General features: G+C 37.7%; 1 protein-coding gene across 6 annotated transcripts in view; it reads right to left on the bottom strand.

Moving 5' to 3' along the window:
- The window catches only part of LOC101685844 (sodium channel protein type 1 subunit alpha), a 142,322-nt gene that overhangs the window by 80,488 nt on the left and 39,594 nt on the right, over positions 1 to 22,240 (bottom strand). For all 6 annotated transcript variants that reach the window (XM_004743995.3, XM_004744001.3, XM_004743998.3 and 3 more), the window contains exon 2: positions 2,588 to 2,900. In XM_004743995.3, the coding sequence (XP_004744052.1) occupies positions 2,588 to 2,851 (264 nt within the window). In that variant the 5' untranslated portion in view covers positions 2,852 to 2,900. The remainder of the gene's footprint in view (positions 1 to 2,587; positions 2,901 to 22,240) is intronic.

Genomic DNA, 22,240 nt, shown 5'->3' with positions numbered 1-22,240 from the left:
AGAGGCAACTTTGAACATGAACCTAACGAAGTTTCTAAGGGTGACTTCAGCAGAAGAATCTGGCTGACTAGTCATTCCTTCAAAACTGTCCTTTCATCCTGAGTTTGAAGACCTTTCTTTTAAATACGTGAAAGGGTTTGCATAATTTTCTTTCCCATCTGCCTTTGTATCCTTTGCTCTATATCATTTGTTACAAACCAGTCAAGGGGTGTTTTATTTGGGGACACAACCTCAAGACAATAACTGTTACCAGTCTGAAAACTCTAATTGGAAGGAAAGATTGATTGGACAGTCTGGTTTCCTCATAAGGAATTGCTGTCCTTATCAACATGTGTTAGTTTGGTCTTTCTTGAAGAACTCATTGACTGTTTTACAAATCAGGACATGGTGTATGAGCTGCGATGCTAGATTTCAGCCCTGTTTGAGGAAGGGGTAGACTCCGGGTAGCTTTAATAATTCTTAGTAATTACTATCAGAAAGTGGGGGCACAGATTTGGGGGGTAGCCAAAAGCCTGGCTGAGGATGGGCACTCCTCACCCATGATAACAGCACCTCTAAACAGGCTAAAACAATAAAGATGCAAACTCTATGGTGTGAATGAATGTCTGTCTAGAAACACATCAGAGTCATTAGATAAAGAATGAAGCAATTTCAAAGAAGTTAAAATGTATAATTGAATTATCTGCATTGTTGTTTCCTAATACAAATAAACCCTTCATCGTTTGCTTAATTGGGGTTTTAGCTTTTGATATTGTATTAAATTAATTTTCAAAGGACTGAATGATAAAGAGCAACTTATAATTTAAATAGTAGTTATGAAATGGATAAACTCTTACCTGGCTAAGATTTAATAATATTATGTTAAAAGCGAGGTTAAATAAAACATAATGAAATCTATGGAAAACGATTCTTTATCTCTTTCTTTACTGTACAACAGGCAAACCAGTTTTTACAAAGGGAAAGTAAGTCCTGAAATTGCTTATATCCTGAAAAATCTTTTTTAAAAATCTGAACATAGTGAGATTTTTACCTCTGAAACTATGGTACTCAGTAAGAAGCAATTTGTAAAACTGTCTCTAATCCACATATTAAAATTGCCAGACTTACACATTTAATAAGGAATAACTTCATACAGAACTATGCCAGCAACCAAGAGAGTCCCTAAAAGTTCTAGGGGTATTTGAAGGCTCATGTCCAACTAAAAAATTTTGTTTGCTGTGTTACAATCTTTTTGCCTCCCCCTTTCACCGTGAGTTCACAAAGGTGAAAAGGATAAAATGTTGCAAATTAACGAGTTATAAATTTAATCTAAAATCAACACAATAGTTTTTTTTCGATTTTATCTTTTTCTATGCTTTCCTTCTTGGTTTGGTGAAATCGTGGTCATGATGAAAGACTGGGTACTGAATACAAGGTTTTCACTGCAAGCATGAATACAGAAAATGCAGGGATTTAAATATCGTAAGTTCGTTAGAATACTATATTTCTTTTAATTCTTGCCAGTATCGATATACTTTCACCAAAAAATTGAATAATTTTTTGAAATAAAAATATTTCAAGCAATATTTATGTATTAAAAATATTGAGAAAAATGGCTGAATAGTTTTCATTATTTAAATTTTGATTTAACACTTTTTTAAAATAATTTTTTATTTTTTATAAACATATATTTTTATCCCCGGGGTACAGGTCTGTGAATCACCAGGTTTACACACTTCACAGCACTCACCAAAGCACATACCCTCCCCAATGTCCATAATCCCACACCTCCTCTCCCAAACCCCCTCCCCCCAGCAACCCTCAGTTTGTTTTGTGAGATTAAGAGTCACTTATGGTTTGTCTCCCTCCCAATCCCATCTTGTTTCATTGATTCTTCTCCTACCCACTTAAGCCCCCATGTTGCATCACCACTTCCTCATATCAGGGATTTAACACTTTTTGATACAGCCATTCAGTTGTTTGTTTCTTAGTTCAGTTGATTGATACACTGAGTTTTAATGGCTCCTATTGCTAAACAGGATACTCCCTAAAGATACATGAATCCAAATGGAAAAGTACATGATTATTTGCTCTGAATAATTTTTAAAACTGTAGTTTGCATAGGAATGTTCTTGCCTACTTAGGAAAAAGTTTCTGTAGGAAATTGACTTATTATACATAATGTGATATAGAAATTGAAACCTTTGTGGCACCAGATTTTGTTCCATGAGAAACCAATACTAGTATTTTTTAAATATTTATCACTTTTGATAATTCCTGGATTTTTAAGTGTGGAAAACACATAAAATTATACAGTAAATACAATCTCTGGGGAGAACTTTTTAATTTGTTCAATTAGCTGCCTGCCTACATTATACATTTATTTTTAGGTATGTGTTGTGGTGCATTTGGGACAGCTCCATCTGTTATGATATAATCAACTTATTTCTCGTGGATGCATATGCATAGAACACACACAAATGTGTTTTATTTCTTAAACAGAAGGACTTTCTGCTAATTTGGCACATATTGGTGCAATCATAGTCCAAGGTATGTAGTAGGCAATTAGCTGTAAAATATGCCTGATTTAAAAAAAAAAATCACTCACTTTTTTATTGATATAGTACGGGTCCAGGTCCTCCAGAGGCTCTGACACCATCTCTGGAGGGATGTCTCCATAAATAAAAGGAAGGTTCTTTCCAGCTTCCAAGTCACTATTTGGCTTTGGGCCATTTTCATCATCATCTTTCTTGTCTGGTTTGGGATTCTTAGCCTTTTCTTCTGCAATGCGTCTTTCAATAGCAGCAAGAGATTCTCTGGTGAAGAAGTTGAAGCTGTCAGGTCCTGGTGGTACAAGCACTGTTTGCTCCATCTTGTCATCCTGCACATTTTAATTACCATTTACTCTGCATATGAAAGTCCTAAAAAAAAAAAAAAAGGTTGCAGATAGTCTAAGGAAATTAAAAGAAGATTTTAATGTCTATAAACTCTGGTCATGAAGTATGAACCAGAGGATTGGATTTTTGTTTCTAATTAAATTGAAATGGAATTGCTAAATATAAATTGTTTTGTAGTAAGACCATATAACACCAGATCTATCCTTCTAATCAATTTTTAAGTGTGCAACATAGTTAACCACAGGCACAAGGCTGTACACAGCTCTCTAGTACTTAGTTATCTTGCATAACTGGAACTTTATACCCATTACATATCAATCCTCCATCCCCCCAGCCCGCATGACCACCATTCTACTTTCTGCTTCATTGGCTTTCGCTTAACAGATCTGTTTCCTGACTTGGGTTTTGTTAAGTGTCCCATGTTTATTAATACTTGTGCTTTGCTGATACAGGAACTGTGCCATAACTTAAGAAAGTGATTCAACTACAGCCTTAATTAAAGTACATTAGGCTAAATACCATCATGTCGCTAATGGGCTGTTCACTCTGTGAGCCACCCAGATGAGGATATATCCCCACAGAGGCAATGGAGAGCTTATCAACAGGAAGAAGTGGAAAGGCGCTGTCTCTGAGAGGATATAAAATCCAACCCTTCAGCCCTGACAGGTGGCTCCTGGCCAAACCGATCAAACTGTTTGCCACAGCCAGCCTTAATAGCCCACCAGAGAGTCACTACTGATGGAGCCCGAGACCCAAGTCTTGATCTAAAGACAGGAACTGTGACCTGCCCACGTCATTAGCCATGCCAGGGTTGGCTTTCTTGAATGCACATGGAAAGAGACAGTTCCGTGTCGGACAAATGCCCTTTACATGACAAGGAATGGGAAATAGACCAAGCTGGGAAGACATTCCTGGATTGGGCCTTAGGTGAGAGAAGACAGCAGAATTCTCCTGTTTCAGGAAAAAGTGATGGGGAAGAAGCCAGGGTGCATTAAGGTCAACAAGGTCGGAAGTGTTTTGCTTCACTTAAGCAATAAGGCTATTCGTGCTGATATTCTAGTCCCATTGTGCTCAACGTATCATGAGGACCTGAGGAAACACTCAACTCCATACAGCAGAGTCAGATCTGATCTGATGCCAGGAGCCAAATCCCAAATGTATTCTTTCAAGGTATATTTAATATGCACTCAAATTTCAGAGATACTACGGAGCCAGAACTTCCCAGGGCCTAAGCTCCTGCTTGGCCATGAGTTTTATCTGGAAACTCTGTTAACTCATTAAGGTCAACAAGCTACGATGCCGTTAATTGCAGCTTTGGCAGATAGAAACTGCAATAATAACACTACAGCCATGACTGTTTTGTGAGGAGTTCTAGAGGGCCCTCAAATTTCACTGGACGATGTTCCCACTGCTGCGAGGTTTATGACCATGTTTTCCAGCAAATGACCAGAAACAAGTAGAACATTCAAGACTGAATTTGCACCCTCCATCTACTAAGTGAGCTAACCAAACTTTCAGAGCTTCTTACAGTCTATCTGTAACCGGCTCAGGGCCTGGAAGAATAGAAAAATTAAATCAGTAAATCTAAATGAATGGAAAAGGAATATTTTTTATGACTTTATTTATTTATTTGACAGAGAGAGAGATCACAAGTAGGCAGAGAGGCTGACAGAGAGAGAGGAGGAAGCAGTCTCCCTGCTGAGCAGAGAGCCCCAGGTGGGCCTCGATCCCAGGACCCTGAGATCATGACCTGAAGTGAAGGCAAAGGCTTAACACACTTAGCCACAGGCATGCTGGAAATGGAATACTTTTACCCTAAAACTCTACCTCTTCCAGATAACCGCAAATGACATATCAGATATAAGACTAGTATCCAAAATCTAAAAAGAACTCATTACCCAATACCCAAAGAACAAATAATCCAATCAAGAAATAGGCAGAAGACATGAACAGACATTTCTACAAAAAAGACATCCAGACGGCCAAAAGACTCATGCAAAAGTACTCAGCATCACTCAGCATCAGGGAAATACAAATCAAAACCACAGTGATATACCACCTCACACCAGTCAGAATGGCTAAAATTAAAAAGTCAGGAAACAACAGATGTTGGCAAGGATGCAGAGAAAGGGGAACCCTCCTACACTGTTGGTGGGAATGCAAGCTGGTGCAGCCACTTTGGAAAACAGTATGGAGGTTTCTCAGAAAGTTGAAAATAGAGCTATCCTATGTCCCAGCAATTTCACTACTCGGTATTCACCCTAAAGATACAAACGTAGTGATCCAAAGGGGCACATGCACCTGAATGTTTATAGCAGCAATGTCCACAATAGCCAAACGATGGAAAGGGCCTAGATGTCCATCAACAGATGAATGGATCAAGAAAATGTGTATATATACCCAATGGAATACTATGTAGCCATCAAAAGAATCGAAATTCTTGCCATTTGCAACAACGTGGATGGAACTAGAGAATATTAGGATGAGCGAAATAAGTCAATCAGAGAAAGACAATTATCATATGATCTCTCTGATATGAGGAATATGGGAGGCAGGGCAGGAGGTTTGGGGGGTAAGGAAGTAAAAAATGGAAGAAGATGGGTTTGGGAGGGAGACAAACCATAGGAGACTCTTAATCTCATGAAACAAACTGAGGGTTGATGGGGGTGGGGGATAGGGAGAGGGTGGCTGGGTGATGGACATTGGGGAGGGTATGTGCTATGGTGAGTGCTGTGAAGTGTGTAAGCCTGATGATTCACAGAACTGTACCCCTGGGGCAAATAATACATCAGATGTTAATTAAAAATTAAAAATTAAAAAAAAAAACCCTACCTCTCCCATAAGATATCAGGAAAACACTGTCAGCAATTTATTTGGAAATAAAAATTTAGGGATAACAAGTATGGTACATTTTCTCATGAGGGAATTATTATGACACAGATGTTTTCCTTTTTAACTCATTTGTTTTTTGACAGAAAATATGTGTAAATGACATAAACTCCAATCATTTAAAAGAAAATACAGCATAAACTCTTCCTACCACCTGTCCTCCAATGCTGAATTCAACTCCCAGAGGTAGCCAGTGTTATCTGTCTCCATTTATTTTTCCAGGTATGTAATAGGTAAACACTGGTCACGTGACTGTAGGCATATTCACACATTTTCTATTAAAAAGCATACAGATAGTATCTTAGTATACAAACTCTTCTGAACCTTTCCTTTTTCACTTAATAATATAGATTAGAGTTCATTCCTTGTTAATTTTTACAGATTCAACTCTCTTTTTATCAGCCACAAGGTTTTCCATTGTTTCTTTGTACTATAATAGATTGAATCAATTGCCCAGTTATGAGTATTCAGGTTGTTCCAATCCTTTGCTATTCTAAATAAAGCTGCAACTAATATATTTCATACACATATTTTTACATATTTGTGGACCTATTTATGGTATTAGTTTCTAAAAATGCACTTGGCTGTGTAAAAGGTGAGTCTTTAATGTCGGTATTGCAAAATCACTCGCTCTGAAGTATGGGTTCTCCAAACAGCAATATAATGTTGTGCCTGTTCGTTTACATCTTCACCATGTAATGTGTTTTAAATTGTATTTTCAATATTTCCAATCTGATTGGGACTAAAATGGGATCATATTATAGTTTTAATTGGCATTTGTCTTCCCATGAGGAAAGCTTAACTTTTTTCCATATGGTTAAGAGCTGTTTTTAAATTTTCTTTTCTGTGACTTCCTATTTACATAACAGTCCCTATTTTCATTTCTTTCTTTTTAAATCTATATCAACTTTTTAGATATAGCATCAACAATTCAATTTTGGACCTTTTCAAAAGGTATGTATTTTCTGAGTTGGTGATGTTTCTGTGCTACGGGTTAAGACATGTGGATGTTAACATGATGATCTAGCTGTAATTCTCCTTTGGCTTCTAGATTTTGTGTCATGCCAAGGGAAGCATCCATGTTCTGGGGGAGTGGAGGGATATAAGATAGATCAAGTCCTCTTCTTGCATTTTTAGCAATTACGTGCTTTAATTTTATAAAGTTAAATCTTTTTCTGTTTGGAATTAGTTTTCTAGATGAAATAAGATAGATTCTTTTTTTCCCTTAGTTATCCCAACCAACATTAATTACTGCATACACTAACTTTTTTTCACCAATGCACGATGCTACTTTCATGGTATGTTAAGAATATATATATATATTCATTTGTATGAACACCAAAGTCAGTAACAAACTTCACAAAGTACTTTCAGTACTTCACAAAGTAAATGTACTTTCAGTAAAATCAAGGAAAAACCCCAACACTATTATTTAACAATTTGCCAAAAGTACAAGCCAATCCAATTAGAAGTGAGAAATAATTGCATTTAGGACAGAGGAAGCAAAGTTATACTTATTTGCATATTGTGTAAACACCTGAAAAACTCCTACAAATAGTAAGAGAATTAAGTGTCTAGCTTCCAAAGCATAAGAAACTCAATAGATTTTCTTTACAGGAATAATATGTATTTAAAAACACAATAGAAGAAACTAGAAACTTTCCCACTAAGATTAGAAACAAGACAACTTAAATGCATAATACTAGGTGGAAAGGTCAATCAGAAAAAAGATACATACTGTATGATTCCAATTATATGAAATTCTGAAAAAGGCAAAATTATGGGCACAGTAAAGAGCAGTGGTTGCCAGGTGTTAGTGGGGAAAGAACAATGAATATGTGAAGCACAGAGGATTTTTAGGACAGTGAAACTTTTCTGTATATTATAATGGTAGATACAAGTTACTATACATTTGTCCAAACCCATAGACAACAAGAGTGAATCGTAATCTAAACTATGTACTTGGGGTGATAACAATGTGTCACTGTAGATTCATCAATTGTAACAAAAGTACCATTCTGCTGTACAGTATTGACATGGACAGTGCTTATACGGGGACTGGGCATATATGGGAACTTTGTACTTCTTGCTCAATTTTTATGTGAATCTAAAATATAGTCTATATATTTATTTATTTATTACACTTTATTTTTTTTAAGATTTTATTTATTTGACAGAGAGATCACAAGTAGGCAGAAAGGCAGGCAGAGAGAGAGGGGGAAGCAGGCTCCCTGCTTAGCAGAGAGCCCGACGTGGGGCTCGATCCCAGCACCCTGAGATCATGACCTGAGCCAAAGGCAGAGGCTTAACCCACTGAGTCACCCAGGCACCCAAAAGAGCTTCATTAAAGTAATCTTAACTCATGAGTCCTCATAGTTCAGACCCCTTTGGGCACCTGAATTTTCCCACCCAAATGGAAATGTCTACAATAGCTCAGGATGAAGTATTTCCTTTTCATTGCAGGATTTCACACAGAAAGCCTTAAACATGAAGGCAATCTTATAAATGCTTTGTATGTGAAAAAGTTCAGCCTTTTATAAGTTAGTGACTATGTAACTTCTCTTGGGGAAGCACTTTGATCTGTGACAACGTGGGCCTTGGTGTGCCGGTCTGCTTAACTCTGGAGTTTGGTTTGCAGGCTTTTTGGGGCTTTCACACAAAGCTACATCCTCCAAACAAACTTCTATGAGCTATGAAGGTGATATTTTGTTACGTATCTATCTTAGTCCTCTGTTTAACTTTTCTCTTGGTTCAGTATGTGGGTGAGAAAGACAGATGCTGTTTAACGATCCCCCTAAGAGACGACTAATACCCACAACTTTGCATTCTAATGTCATCGTGGGTTTAGGCAAAGAATAGCATAACTGTTAACTTCTGATGAGATATTTTTGCTTCCACTGTGTCCTTAAATTCCATGTTGTTTCTAAACCCGAAAAGTAATCCTCCATCTCCACTGCCTGCCCCTCCCGCCACCAACCTGGTGAGACAATCCTCATCTTCTCCTTCAAGCTTCTACCATTATGAGTTATTAAATTATTACTACTATTTCATGCTTTATCTGGTCCTGGAAAAAATTTTCAGGGGAAAAAAAAAATCAATTGACCAACTGATGAGTGAACCAAACATACAGCTTTATGTTTTCTCAGACTATAGCTTTAAAGTTTTTCTTTACAGACAGGAGAATATATGTAATCCTTACTGTAATGGTATTTTGATGCTGATGAGGAAGGGGTCACTGGAGTCTACAAGACAGGCTTTCAGGTCGAGATGACTTACTTTGCCTCAATCTCTGAACTTCTGAAATGTTAAGTAAGGTATTTTAAGAGACTCAGACAAAGAAAAGTCATCATAAAATCAAGAAATGGCAAATATTTAAAGAAGAATTAAGGATTGTCTAATTTATCCCTCTCACTTAACAGGAAACAAACTGAATCAAAGCAAAATGGACATTTCTTCTTTTAGAATTTTTGTGCTTCCAAAATCCAAAATAAGTATGTGATATGTCCAGAGTCACACAGCTTAATAATGGCAGAACTGGGATCAGAATTTTTATTTCCTGATTCCCAAACCACTGCCTGTCCATATCTAGCAGTTACAAAATAATTTTCAAGCACTTACATGATCTTAAACCTAGTAAAGTGTATGTAAATACAACATAAGTAGCCACATTAAACTAATATTCACTCGAATTATATTCTTTAGTGACATGTAAAACACTCAAATTATATTCCTTAAAGACACCTGAAAAAAATTTAGTAAATAAAGTGTTTTGCGGAAATGGAGACTGTCTTAGAAAATCTGACATCAAAAGAAAAAGGTAATTGTAATATTTAAATTTAGAAACTATATCATGCAGACCTAAAACCTGATGAACTATATTTCCACAATCAATTTATACTTTACGTGAGTAACCTTTGCTTTTCATTTCTTTTATTTTTTTTTTAAGTTTAAATTTTAGTTAGTTAACACGTGTGCAGTATTAGTTTCAGGAGTAGAACTCAGTGATTCATCCTTACATACAAAACCCAGTGCTCATCACAAGCGGCCTCCTCAATCCCCATCCCCCATCTAGCCCATCCTCCACTCTTTTTTTTTTTTTTTCTAATTTATTTATTCGACACAGAGAGAGAGATCACAAGTAGGCAGAGAGACAGGCAGAGTGTGTGTGTGGTGGGGGGAGCAGGATCCCCACCAAGTAGAGAGCCCAATGTGGGGCTCGATCCCAGGACGCTGGGATCATGACCTGAGCTGAAGGCAACAGCTTAACCCACTGAGCCACCCAGGTGTCCCCCATCCTCCACTCTTAAATAATTTTTTTATGTTTCACTAAACCTGGTTATTTCTAGTTATCTACTGAGCAGATCACTTTCTAGAATCCATCTGCCCCAGTTCAATTTCCCCAAAGATTTCCTAACACCAAAGTTATAATTAAACACTTAATACATCTTGATACCCTTATACTACATAATTTGAGGTGGGGAAAGAAAATTCCTATATCTGCAATTCTGCCTTTAAAGTGGTTTGATTTTCATGCTGAGGAGAAACCAAACAGACTCCTGCCAAAATGACTGTCATCTCCTGTACAGTCCCATTACTATTCTGGGCATATAAACCATCTGGGCATGGCAATTCATGAAGTGTTTCAGTTGGTTTTGTGGTGTATCTGCCACCCATTTTACAAAAGAATGTTGCTGCCAACAATAATAAAAATAACTAGGTAAAATGTTATTCTTACAGTTGTGATCTCACATAACTCTTTTTTTTCACACCCAAGAAAGAAAGTGCTTTTTACATAGAATTTCACAAGCCTAGGAAATATTGTTTTACAAATTTCTTTTCTAGAAATAATTTGGTTTGGTATGTGTGTTAAAAAGTCTCTATTTCATTTGGTTTTTTAATAATATCCATTTTAAGTATAATAATTGAGATTAAACAACATATTTCATCCATGTGTCTAAAACACTTACATTCTTTAAAAAATTTTTGTAATCCATCTCTAAATTTTAATGCTATATGTCTATTCCACTTAAAATAAGGTCATGTATCTAACATATATTGACGTCTACATTGTGTATCTTAAGAGTGCTTTTCAGGGAATTTGAATAATAAACCACAAGCTCCAAAATTCACTCAATCCACTAGAGCCTTAGTCCATCCAATATCAATAAACTACTCTGTTCAAATCGACATCACTTATTACTCTGTTGAATAGATGGTCTATATTTACTTCAGATGCTAATGCAAACTTAACACAAAGAGTAGAATAAAAAATGCTATATGTTGAACCAAAATAAAACACTATATTCTAGGGAGGTTTAGAATCAAGAAATATACAATGCATTACTTTTTAATTAATAAAATTGTGTGATTTCTAGGCATTCTTGCCTCAATGTATAATGATTGAATTATATGTTTAGAAAAACAAAATGGGACCTAATGTCCCAATCCCATCAATAGAGTTAACTTTGAATATATCTTGGTTTGGCAATATGTTTAAGACAGTATTTAGTGAATTGAAAAAAAAAATACACTGAATCATTCAAAATCTGTTCCCATAATGCACTTGACCATACATATACTGTTAAAGCCCAAACAGTTGTATTCTTGCTCCACAGAGAACTTTCCTACTTAAACTTAACTCAAATAGATATCATCCTGCCTTCAGTCCTATTTTCCTTTCCCATATGGTAAATTTTATTAGGGAAAACAGTTCACTGGTCCATTCCTATGGCCAACTGTTATTTCCATACATTGCCTTTAACTATACCATCAATTTGTTCCCTGAATCCCAGAAACCACTCAACTACTTACTCAGTACAGCACATATCTTGTACTTAGTGTATTTCTGAGTAAAAAGATGCATCGAAGGCCACTTGGGTGGCTCAGTCATTAAGTTGCCTGCCTGGGATCAAGCCCTGCATCAGGCTCCCTGCTCAGGGGGAAGCCTGCTTCTCCCTCTCCCACTCCCCCTGCTTCTGTTCCCTCTCCTACTGTGTCTCTCTCTGTCAAAATAAATAAATAAATAAAATATTAAAAAAAAAAAGAAAGAAAAAGAAAAAGATGCATCGACAGTAGGAAGTGCTGGCACATTTGCGTCCTAGACTTGCACTGAGAGCCTTAGCCTTTAGAAAACTTGTTATGTGGTTGCACCATTTATTGAAATATAAATTTGTGTGCGCTCTGCTTGTATAGATATTTTTATCATTTCAAGCAGATTGAATGGTAAGGTCTTTATCACCTCATGAATTGTAGTAGAGCAGTAAACAGAATCTCCATGAAGTCCATGCTTTCCTTCCTCTGGGTCAACTCTGACACATGCATTGCAGACATGAAGTTTGAAGACGCAGAGCAGGGAGATGGGGGAGAGAGATGCTGCTATGAACCGTTAGAGTCTCTAGATGGAGAAGGGGGTGGCAGAGCCTTAGGCAGGTGATAACATCTCGGAGGAGATAGCTGGCAGAGGAGATCCTTGACAGGGAGAATCTTAGTCTTGCCCCAAACTCCCTTTACATTGAGCACTGCACACGGCAGCAGGTGTAATGGAACCGAAAGGCTGTAACGAGTGCCCCATGGAATTGAATTGAGGTAGATGAGAATCACTGCTTCCCTTGATGGGAGGATACATCTCCACCTACTGCCTTGTGACTTGCAGCCCCTCTGGGCAGGTGAAGTTCCTGGAATGTACTTCCTTGACCCATTGTCCCTTTGACTAGGTGACTTGCTTGGCCAATATGAGCAGAGAAAACAAAAAGTCTTCAACCACACAGAAGCTCACTAGGCTGTGTTGTTTCTACCCAGCCTTTTTTTTTTTCCCTCATTCCTGAGAATGGCATGTCTCAAATAGAGGCTGCTCCATCTGTGTGGATCCTGGAACAGGAAGACTGGTGGACAGAGCTGTCAGAGCCAGTCAGTAACAACTAACAAGTTTGTGCATCACTGAAACTTCTGGGTTGATTTAACACAGCAAAGCTAACTAATCTGTCAGCAAAAGCCACTAATCAATGACCAGATTGCTAAACCGATTTAACAAATGGTACAGAAACATATCTCTCTAATACAACTTTTGAATGAGATTCAGACCTGCCAGTAGTTTAGTCATGAAGAACATAATATCATTAGGATGGGTTTTTTCCCCCTTGAAAGACAGCCATAGAAAGTAGGATGGTGGCTAGCCCACGTTATAAACCCTGTGAAATTCTGGATCTCTTCTTGATCATCCTACTCAGGATAACTGAAGGATATTCGCTGGCACAACTTTACTTAGTTTGTATCAAGATTACAGCAAGAACCTTAATTATAAACAAATTGTTTCAATTAAAGTCTCTTCATAAAGACGTCTTCTATGTTTGAAAGTAATTGTTCTAATTTTGGTGGGTGTGTGGTCTGGCCACAGAGGTTTGGGAGGGTAGAGAGAAAGAGTAGAAGTCTCTCTGGGCTGTGTCTGTGGTTGGACACTTGGAGATACTGAGTGTGTGACAGAAGCACAGAGAGCCTCCCACGCCTGTGTGGCGGGCACTGAGGAAGGCACAGCCTCAGTGCAGGTTACACAGGGCAGGTTTACAACAGAGTGGATTACAGAGAGAGCAGAAGCACAGTGGTCAGGCCTGTTCATCTGCTTGCCTTCCCTTTCTCCTTGCTCGTCTTCTTCTCTTCCAGCTCTCTCCGATCCTCCATTTCTGCCCTTTTCCCCAGCCACTCATCTCACTTCTGTAGCTCATCTTCCTCACACTCCCTGCCCTTCCCCTCTGTCTGTAGAAATGTCAGGAGTCCATTCAATATTTTTCCAAAACCACTGTTTAAAAGTAATTTAATATAAACCTCACAAAGATATAGAAAGAATGAAGGCCATTATTCTTGCTGCTTTCTTTCAGGCAATGCCAATCATTTGCGCCTGTGGTGCTGGTAAAGGTGGGAGTTATGCAGCTGTAAGGAGCAGCAGGGAAAGTGCTAGAGTCAGCGTTTGTCCTTTGCTATCGGACAATAATGGGAGAAAAAAAATCAGGCTTACTCGGTACAGTTCCGGTTGAGGGAAAAAGAAGTCAGCACTAGCACTAACACTTTAACACAAGATGTGGAGGGAAAATTTGTCACACTGCCTTTTTGCCAGTATCTACTTTAATAACTATTTCAGGGAAATAATGCAATATTTCCAATCAATACATAAACCCTTTCAGGTCTCATGGTAGGCATGATCAGACTTTGGTAGTATCTTTACTGAATGTCTAGGCATTAGCGTCCTTAAAAACTCATAGGTTTTTTTTTTCTTATTTTTTATTTTTATATGGGTTTTCCCCTTCACTGTTTCGTGTGCTGCCTGAAAACTCAAGAGTGTGAAATGAGATACTGTAGCCATGTGTTTACATGGTGTTGGAAGGAAAATTGTCCTGGAGTGTAGAATTCTGCTCAGGGGTTCTTCTTTAGCATAAACTCAACTTGAAGTTATTCTCCCATTCAAGGGAATTCATACGAAGCCCCCTGATCACACAGTGAAACTGCCCAGGGCACAGCTGATGTGTGGGGAAATATGGCCAGAACCAGAGGCAGCTGGGTAGACCGAGGACAGAGCTACCTGGTGAAGAATGAGAGAAAGACATGGTGGGAGACATGGGGAGAGGGGAGTGTCACACACAAATGAGAGGGGAGTGTCACACACACCCTGAGTTATGAGGACTGGGTGTTGGACACTTTCAGTTTTCCAAGTGGCCTCAAGACAAAAGTAATTCTCTTGAATTATAAGAAATTGAGACCAGAAGTTATCAGAGTTGATAAAGATTATATATATATATATATATATATATATATATATATAATCTAAACGTGGAACAATGATAGGCAAAGTAATAAAATTACGGCAATTATTGCTATGAACTCTTGTTCAAAGGAGAACCATATGAGTACAGGGTAAGCTAAAAGAACTTACAGAAAATAGATCTTGCAAGATGAAGGATAATGTCCTGATTCAGAAACTCACTATATTGAATTTTCTGTATATGTCACGTATCATCTATCCAATAAAATTTACTTAACTTATTATATGCAATACTTGGGTTAGCAGCTTTTAGTCTGTACTGTGGCTTCAGTCATTCTCACTATATTCCTTTTGTGGAATACTGGTCTGGGTTAAAGTGACCCTTTAGGTATGGTTATAGTTTTATATAGATTGAGTGCCCATCAGCAGATGATGATCACCTAGAGGGGGACGCTACCAAATGTCCCCACATCTGTCACAGCAGAGCCCTAGCCAGGTCTATTCCTGTCTGGTTTGTGACACATGGTATGTGCAATCAATTCTGTTCATCCCTGAAATAGTTACTGAATGCATACTATGCACAAGGTCCTGGGCAGGGCTGGGAAGCATATAAGTTGCCAAAGGGAAAAGAACAATATTGGAAATATTGGAATGTAAGCAAATTCCTTTTATAGGCTTCCTTCTGAGATAGACTTTAGGCTACTTGGCAAATTAGGTATTTCTGATCTTAGTGGATTCATTTCTTTTTAGTCCCAGAGAGGAAGGAAATGGACACAGAACACTGAAGCATGAAAAACTGGCCATCTTTCCTAACCCCACGAGTCAAGTCCATGTGTGAGTATGTGCATGTGTGTGCAGCGAGCTGCAATGCTGGGCTGAATTCTGATCAGTAAACCATGTTTTAATAATTGGGCAACCGTTGTGTCATCTGTATTCAGTGTCTCACACAAAATTATCAGGCCAGAGTGATTTTCCTCTAATCTACATGGACATTTTCATGCTCGTATCATTTAAAAATATGACTGGTACATCAAACTGAATGTTAATAAACACGTAAGACAAGAAAACATAAAGTTCAGTGCAAGTCCCACATTCTTTCCACTTAAGCATTTTTGAGGTTGCCACTGCCTTTTGTCAGACGTCAGTGATGAAAAACTGGAAAGAGATAGTTAACACACAAATTCTTTAAAAAAAAAAAAAAAGGAGAAAACAGGCATGCTTTTGGATCCATATCTGTTCCTCCATCTCAGAATGTTTTCTAACATTCAGTAAGTACTGAGAAAAATTTCCTTTTTGTTATCTTCAATAGCAGGTGGCAGCTGAAGTCATTTAAATATATACTTTGTTAAATAAAACCTTATAAATAATTTAAATACGATTATTACATTCCACTAACGCTTACATTCAAATTGCTTTTCCTTCTGCTTAAATTCAAATTGCTTTTCCTTCTGCTTAAATTCCCAAATATTTCTCGACTGTTACTCCAGTCCTGCCTCTGGTAAATTCCCAAAGCTCCTGGACAGGCAGGACATTACTGTCGTTAAAATGTTACAGAGTTGGCCTAGAAAAGTGCTGGATTTGTAGCAACAGCTGCTGTTCTTTTCAGGGTAGAATGCTGGATGGAGGAAATGTAATTGTGTTCAAAGGCCAGCTCCTAACCTGACTGGAGGTAGGGAGAGCCAAGGCCCACTAAAGCCACAGAGGATACCTATAACCATCAAGATAATTTAAGAAATTTCAATACTGTTGCCAGAAAAAAGACATGACACCCAGTTAAATTTGAACCTCAGATAAACAACAGATTCACTTTTTTTTTTTTTTTTTTTTTTTTTAGTATGAGCATATCCCATACAATATTTCAGGCATACCTATTCAAAAAATAATTTATTGTTTATCTGAAATTCACACTTCCTGTATTTTTGTTTACTAAACCCTAAATCTGAAAAAAGGCTTCCCTGCTAAAAATTCTTTTCACATTGCCTAAAATTCAACTAGTTAACACTTTCTGTTCAGTTAATATGCATTCCCTTTTTAAAAGACAAAGATCTTTGCTAAGGATGAAATGTTCATGTATCAACATGAATTTAAAGAAACTGCATATTTCTCAACATCTAACTCATTTCTCTGTAGCAAAGTGAGTCAAGACAGAGGCCCGGGGATTCTTTTTTGGTGGGAAGAGGTATCGTGTGGGCTTGGGCGGGAACTGTTAACTTCAGTGGAGGGATACTTAACGGCTGAACTAATTTTAGTGGGGATTTTCTGATAAAATCATCACATGCCAGGGAGAAAGGATAGAATGGGAGCAGAAAATAAGGTAGCCCCAGCAAGAAATCACTCCTAGAACTGTTCTTGAAGACAGTCCTTAACTGCTGAGGGGAATCAGTACTGGGCTCTATTTTTTACAAGCGGAAAATGGTTAAATGTTAAAACAGCGACAAGAAGATTTTCATCAATGGTGGAGAGATAGCAATAAAAATAAAACAGAAAGACAGATCAAGTTTATTAATTTCAATTTGGCCTCACTAGGTGTGTAAATCATGGTGGTTAAATGAATAATATTGGTTTTTATTTTTATTTTTTTTAATTTATTTTTTATTTATTTTCAGCGTAACAGTATTCATTGTTTTTGTACCACACCCAGTGCTCCATGCAATCCGTGCCCTCTCTAACACCTACCACCTGGCTCCCCCAACCTCCCACCCCCCACCACTTCAAACCCCTCAGATTGTTTTTCAGAGTCCATAGTGTCTCATGGTTCACCTCCCCTTCCAGTTTCCCCCAACTCCCTTAATAGAAGGCTCTGGAAAGCAAACTCATGGCAGAGATAACATGTCCTTCCTCCTGCACCAGTCAGGTTTCTTCTCTTATGAACAGTATGAACTATCCTCAAAGATTTGGGTAAGATATCCTTCCACATAAGTGACTTGTCCCCTTTGTTGATTTTATCGCTCTCCTCTTGACTCAGCAGGTCGTATGCATATAAACTCAAGAATGAAAGAAAAAGAAGGCAATTTAGATCACTAAGGAAGCAACTGCTGAACATGAATAACCATAATAACAAGGAGAAAAATGCTTTTAAACATTTGTGTGAGTCACAAACCTCTAAGAGATAAAGCAATTATACCCTGCCTACAGTCTGAGAGGTTATACAGTGCATTCCAAGCAAAAGGGAAGAGATGAGTAAGAATCTGGCAACATTTAGCTCTCCTTGAACCGTCAGGCCCTAACACCTTCCCCAGTCACCACAGTCCTGGCTTATGTTGCCTTTACCACTCACTGGGCACAAGACAGATATTTTTGTAAAATGTAACTAATAGGTTATATATATATACCTTAGCTACAAAACCCCTTTCATCTCTGGTAACACCCAGAAGAATAACATACTTAACGGGCCCTCCAAAACCTTTGGTTAATGAATAATTGTTAAATAAAATTAATATTTTAAGGCAAAAATCTCCTCAATATATTCTAAATTCCAAAATCTAATGTTTTATATTATATTGAGTTGGCCTCTGGATGATATTGTCTATTTCATGTAACACTCTACCGAGAAAAGAATAGTAGCGGTCATCACAAATCTAATATTTTATGTATTAGATTAGATTTATTCATATTGCTATTTGTTACTCCTAACTAAATAATCTATGCTAAAATTTCATTTTCCTGAGATTTCTGTTTTAAAATAACCCAATTTACCAAGATAATTCAAGCTACAATTACATTTTCTTTCAGTTACAAGCATTTTATTGTACCATAATCAGCATGAAACATGTCAGGACATATGAACTAACCTGGATTATATTTTTATTTTTTGCCCTTTCTTGAACAATGACTTTTATGGGAAAGAGAGCTAAGCAGCTGACTGCCTGATGGGGAAAGTTATACAATGCACAGCTTTGCAGCAGCGTACTAATGCAGGATAGAGACGCTGTGGAGAAGCTGGAAATCAAATCATTTCTTTCTGGAGCAGCACTGCTTGCAGTCAGCTGAGATGAAAGTGATTTTTCCTTTCTTCTCCTTCTTTTTTCTTTAGAAAAATCACATAATGAATCTAACTTAATTCCTTTAAACACTGGCTACAAGGAAAGGTATTTACCTCAGGAAATTGTTGAGCAATGTTTAGAAACTAGAGACATAGCACTTTTAAATGTTTGTTTGTTTTGTTTCCATATAGTAACCAAAAGCAGAGGGTCCTTACAAGAGGGACTTAGATGCTACTGATTTGAACAGAGAAAATACTGGTAAGTTTATTAAATGCTTTGTTTAGTCTGAGGCTCATTTTGAGGGTAGAAACAGAGTTATGAAAACATAGGGATTACGTAGCCCTGGTAGAGGACATTCACTGAGCTGTAGGGAAGGGACAGACTGGCCTGTACCATTGGCAGGCATGACTCAGCACTTTAGGCATTTTCATAAGCTGATAAATTTTTCTGGCTGCACAGGCAAGTCAGGACCCCTCTCACTACTGGCTGAAAAGACAACTTCAGCATTGAGGAAAAAGGCAAATCACACAAATAATCAACAAGAACCAAATCAATTGAATCTCTTGGGTCCTACATTCTTCTCCTATTCCCCTAAAAATATAACCATATTCATTCGGAGACATTGGAGAACCAAAATATGTGCCACACTGTATTCACTAAGTGTTTCTTTGAATGAATGAATACATGAATTAACTTGTAATCAATCAGTGGCTTACTTCAGGCCATCAGCTCAGCGCACAGATCATAAGAAGTGTGATGCCACTCTTCTCCATCTCATGCTAACGTGCATGTTATCATTAAACTAAGAGAACCCCAACAGATAGCCACAATGAAAATTTTCAGAGTCTTGTGCAAATAAAACTTAATGTAATATAACATTTGAAGCAAAAATATGTGGAGAATTAAAATAATATGGCACATTGCTCTTTGTTCTAATAGATACTGAACTTCGAGGACACAAACCATTGCATTTACAAAAGTCATCTGAGGTGTTTGTAGAAAACATATAAAGTCCAAGACTCCACCCTAGAATTTGTTTCAAGGGTCTGAAGTTGGGCCCAGCCTCTGTATTTAACCCAGTTGTCCGGATGATTAGGATGTAGAGCTTGTACTTGATCAATGGGCAAGTGTTGAGAAACACTGGTATAGAAAAACAGACTAGGTAAGGCATCGTTGACAAACATCAAAAGCAAGCTTTTGGCACCTAAGCAACTGAGTTAATTAATGCAAGTATTGATTTGTGAATTAGAGATGAATCCATGGTACAGTTCATTTAAATGTTGGAAGGGGTCACTTCTGACCTAGAGATTTATCTTCTCAACCAAGAAAGTTTCATGCTGAGATCACTGGATTTGCAATAAGAATATATTTTGGTTCAAATTTTGTTTCTAATCCTTAGTAGAATTGTTACATTAAAATAGTTTCTTGACCTCCTTTAGCTTCAATTCCATAATCTCTAAAATGTGAGTAATTCTTATAACACACTCTAGGTGCTTACCAGCCCTCATGCCTTTTCGGAAACTGTGTCCCAAGTGTATCCTGTGCTGAAAGATAAACCTAGACCAACCTTTTTGTAACACCTGACTGTCCAAACCCTTTCCCATGGCCATAACTGGGAGGTTAAATTAGGACACTGATCCCAGGGAAGCCACTGCATAGGCTGAACTGAGCCAACAGGATTCTCTTTCTGGAGAATGTTTAAATTGGACAAAGACTGAGTGAGTCAGAATGTTACGGGAACCGGAACTGAGTGATCTAGAGTTGAGGCTGGGAACCAATGTCTGGCCATGAGCGAGCCGGGAATAACAGCCAATACGGCAAAAAAGAGATCAACAGACACAAGAAGTGCCGCGTGCAGCCAAAAACTAGGCTGTTTTGATTTGGTTCCTGACTTCCCGATTCCACTTCAGGCTCTTCATTGGCTTAGTTAGCTATGCTTTGGTCTACAGGGTTTTCAGTAAATAATCCACTTGATTTACATTAGCTTAAATGTGGTTTTAATCCTTGAAAACAAAATGTCTCCTGATATGTATACACAGTTTGCATAGAAAAGGTTCTTAACATTCTATTTTAACTGCCTGCTTTACAGAGGACATGGAAGTGTGGTAAAGTGTAGTGTCACAGATAATGGAGTGACCAGCCTCCGTCAGAGTGCGCAGAAGTTTGAGAACTCTGGATCTAACTATTTCTCAGTTCAGTATCCTTGTTTTAAAACCAGAAATTCAAGCAGCTGATATTTTATTAGAAACATTTATTGTCTCCACTGATTATGTCTCTGAGCCACGAAGCCATCCCATTTTATTCATCAAAATGGACTAAAAGAATCCTTCCCGGCCAGAATCTTCCTCAAAAGGTCTTTAGCATAATCTCAAGAGTTTGGACAAGCACCTAGATGGGATGTCAGAGCTCTATGTTGTAAAAGATGGATAAAAATTATGACCAGAAAAAAAAGGTAGCCATTCTTATTACACCTTAAAAATTAAAGGAAAAAAAAAAAGACACTTGAAGAATGACTGATTTGGAGAGTTGTATAGGGATAGATCTGTCACAAGGGGTTACTGGCAAATGGATTTCCTGAACCACTTAATGAGGTGAGTGTTTGAAAGTGTCCTTTTAAATGATCAACTCAGATCTTGTAGAACATCTACCAGAAAGAACAAGTTTTAGTGCAGCTGACACTAAGTTTGTGCCCAGAATATTAAATTGAGCCAAATTTATTTTCCACATAAAGTCACAGTTTTATACATCATTATATAATCTTTTGGCAGAAATAAGGAATAACATTCAGAATGTGGCACTTCAAAATTCAAAAGATCTTAGCATAAAAATACCTAGTGTTTTAGATGTTTCAAAGTAGGGCCAAATGCAGAAAATAAGTTGGATAAGATAAAAATACCAGAAATTTCTATTCAGTTGGCATAGGCACACAGTCACTAAGCATATATAGTAGAATGAAATTCAACAAAAAATGATCACTAAACACCAATCATCCAATCAATCAATCACTGAAGAAACTATTAAATCACATAGCTATTCTGTTGCGTGCTAGAGGACATAAGACTATAAGAGATTTGCACGGTGTTCCCCTTTAATTATTAACTCTCCTGTGCAGACAACGAGGACTAGCCCTGTAATCCACCATGTCCCTGACACTACCCCTTTCTTTAGCTGTTAGAAGCACAAGGTAAACTCAAGATCAAGAAAAATCACTATTACTTTTCAGTTTTCAACAACATCTACTTTCCCACTTCATTTTAGTTCTTTGGTCTTTATTCTTCTGATTTATATTCTATCTTTTCTTAAGATTTTATTTATTTATTTGACAGACAGAGAGATCACAAATAGGCAGAGAGGCAGGCAGAGAGGAAGGGAAGCAGGCTTCCTGCTGAGCAGAAAGCCCGATGCAGGGACCCTGGGATCCTGACCTGAGCTGAAGGCAGAGGCTTAACCAACTGAGCCACCCAGGTGCCCCATATTCTGATTTATATTCTATTTGATTTTGTAAGTCAGATAAAATCATTTTCAGAAATAGAACATAAAACAAACACAACTCTCCCTTGCTATAATTTATGCCTATTTCCAGTGATTTGTCTTTCTATAGAGAGAAAAAATTCAGTCATGTACTCCCCTTATGACAAACCTGCACACGCTTGCAAGCAGCTATCGTGTCTCCCTTCAGTTTTCTCTCTGCCAAACTGAACAAATTTCACTCGAGTAGCAAGGGTACTATATGACTACTTGTG

This window comes from Mustela putorius, unplaced genomic scaffold (assembly GCF_011764305.1).
Source record: "Mustela putorius furo isolate JIRA1106 unplaced genomic scaffold, ASM1176430v1.1 tig00003869_pilon_pilon_pilon, whole genome shotgun sequence".
Taxonomy (NCBI): Eukaryota; Metazoa; Chordata; class Mammalia; order Carnivora; family Mustelidae; genus Mustela; species Mustela putorius.
This window is presented reverse-complemented; position numbering and strand designations above follow the sequence as displayed.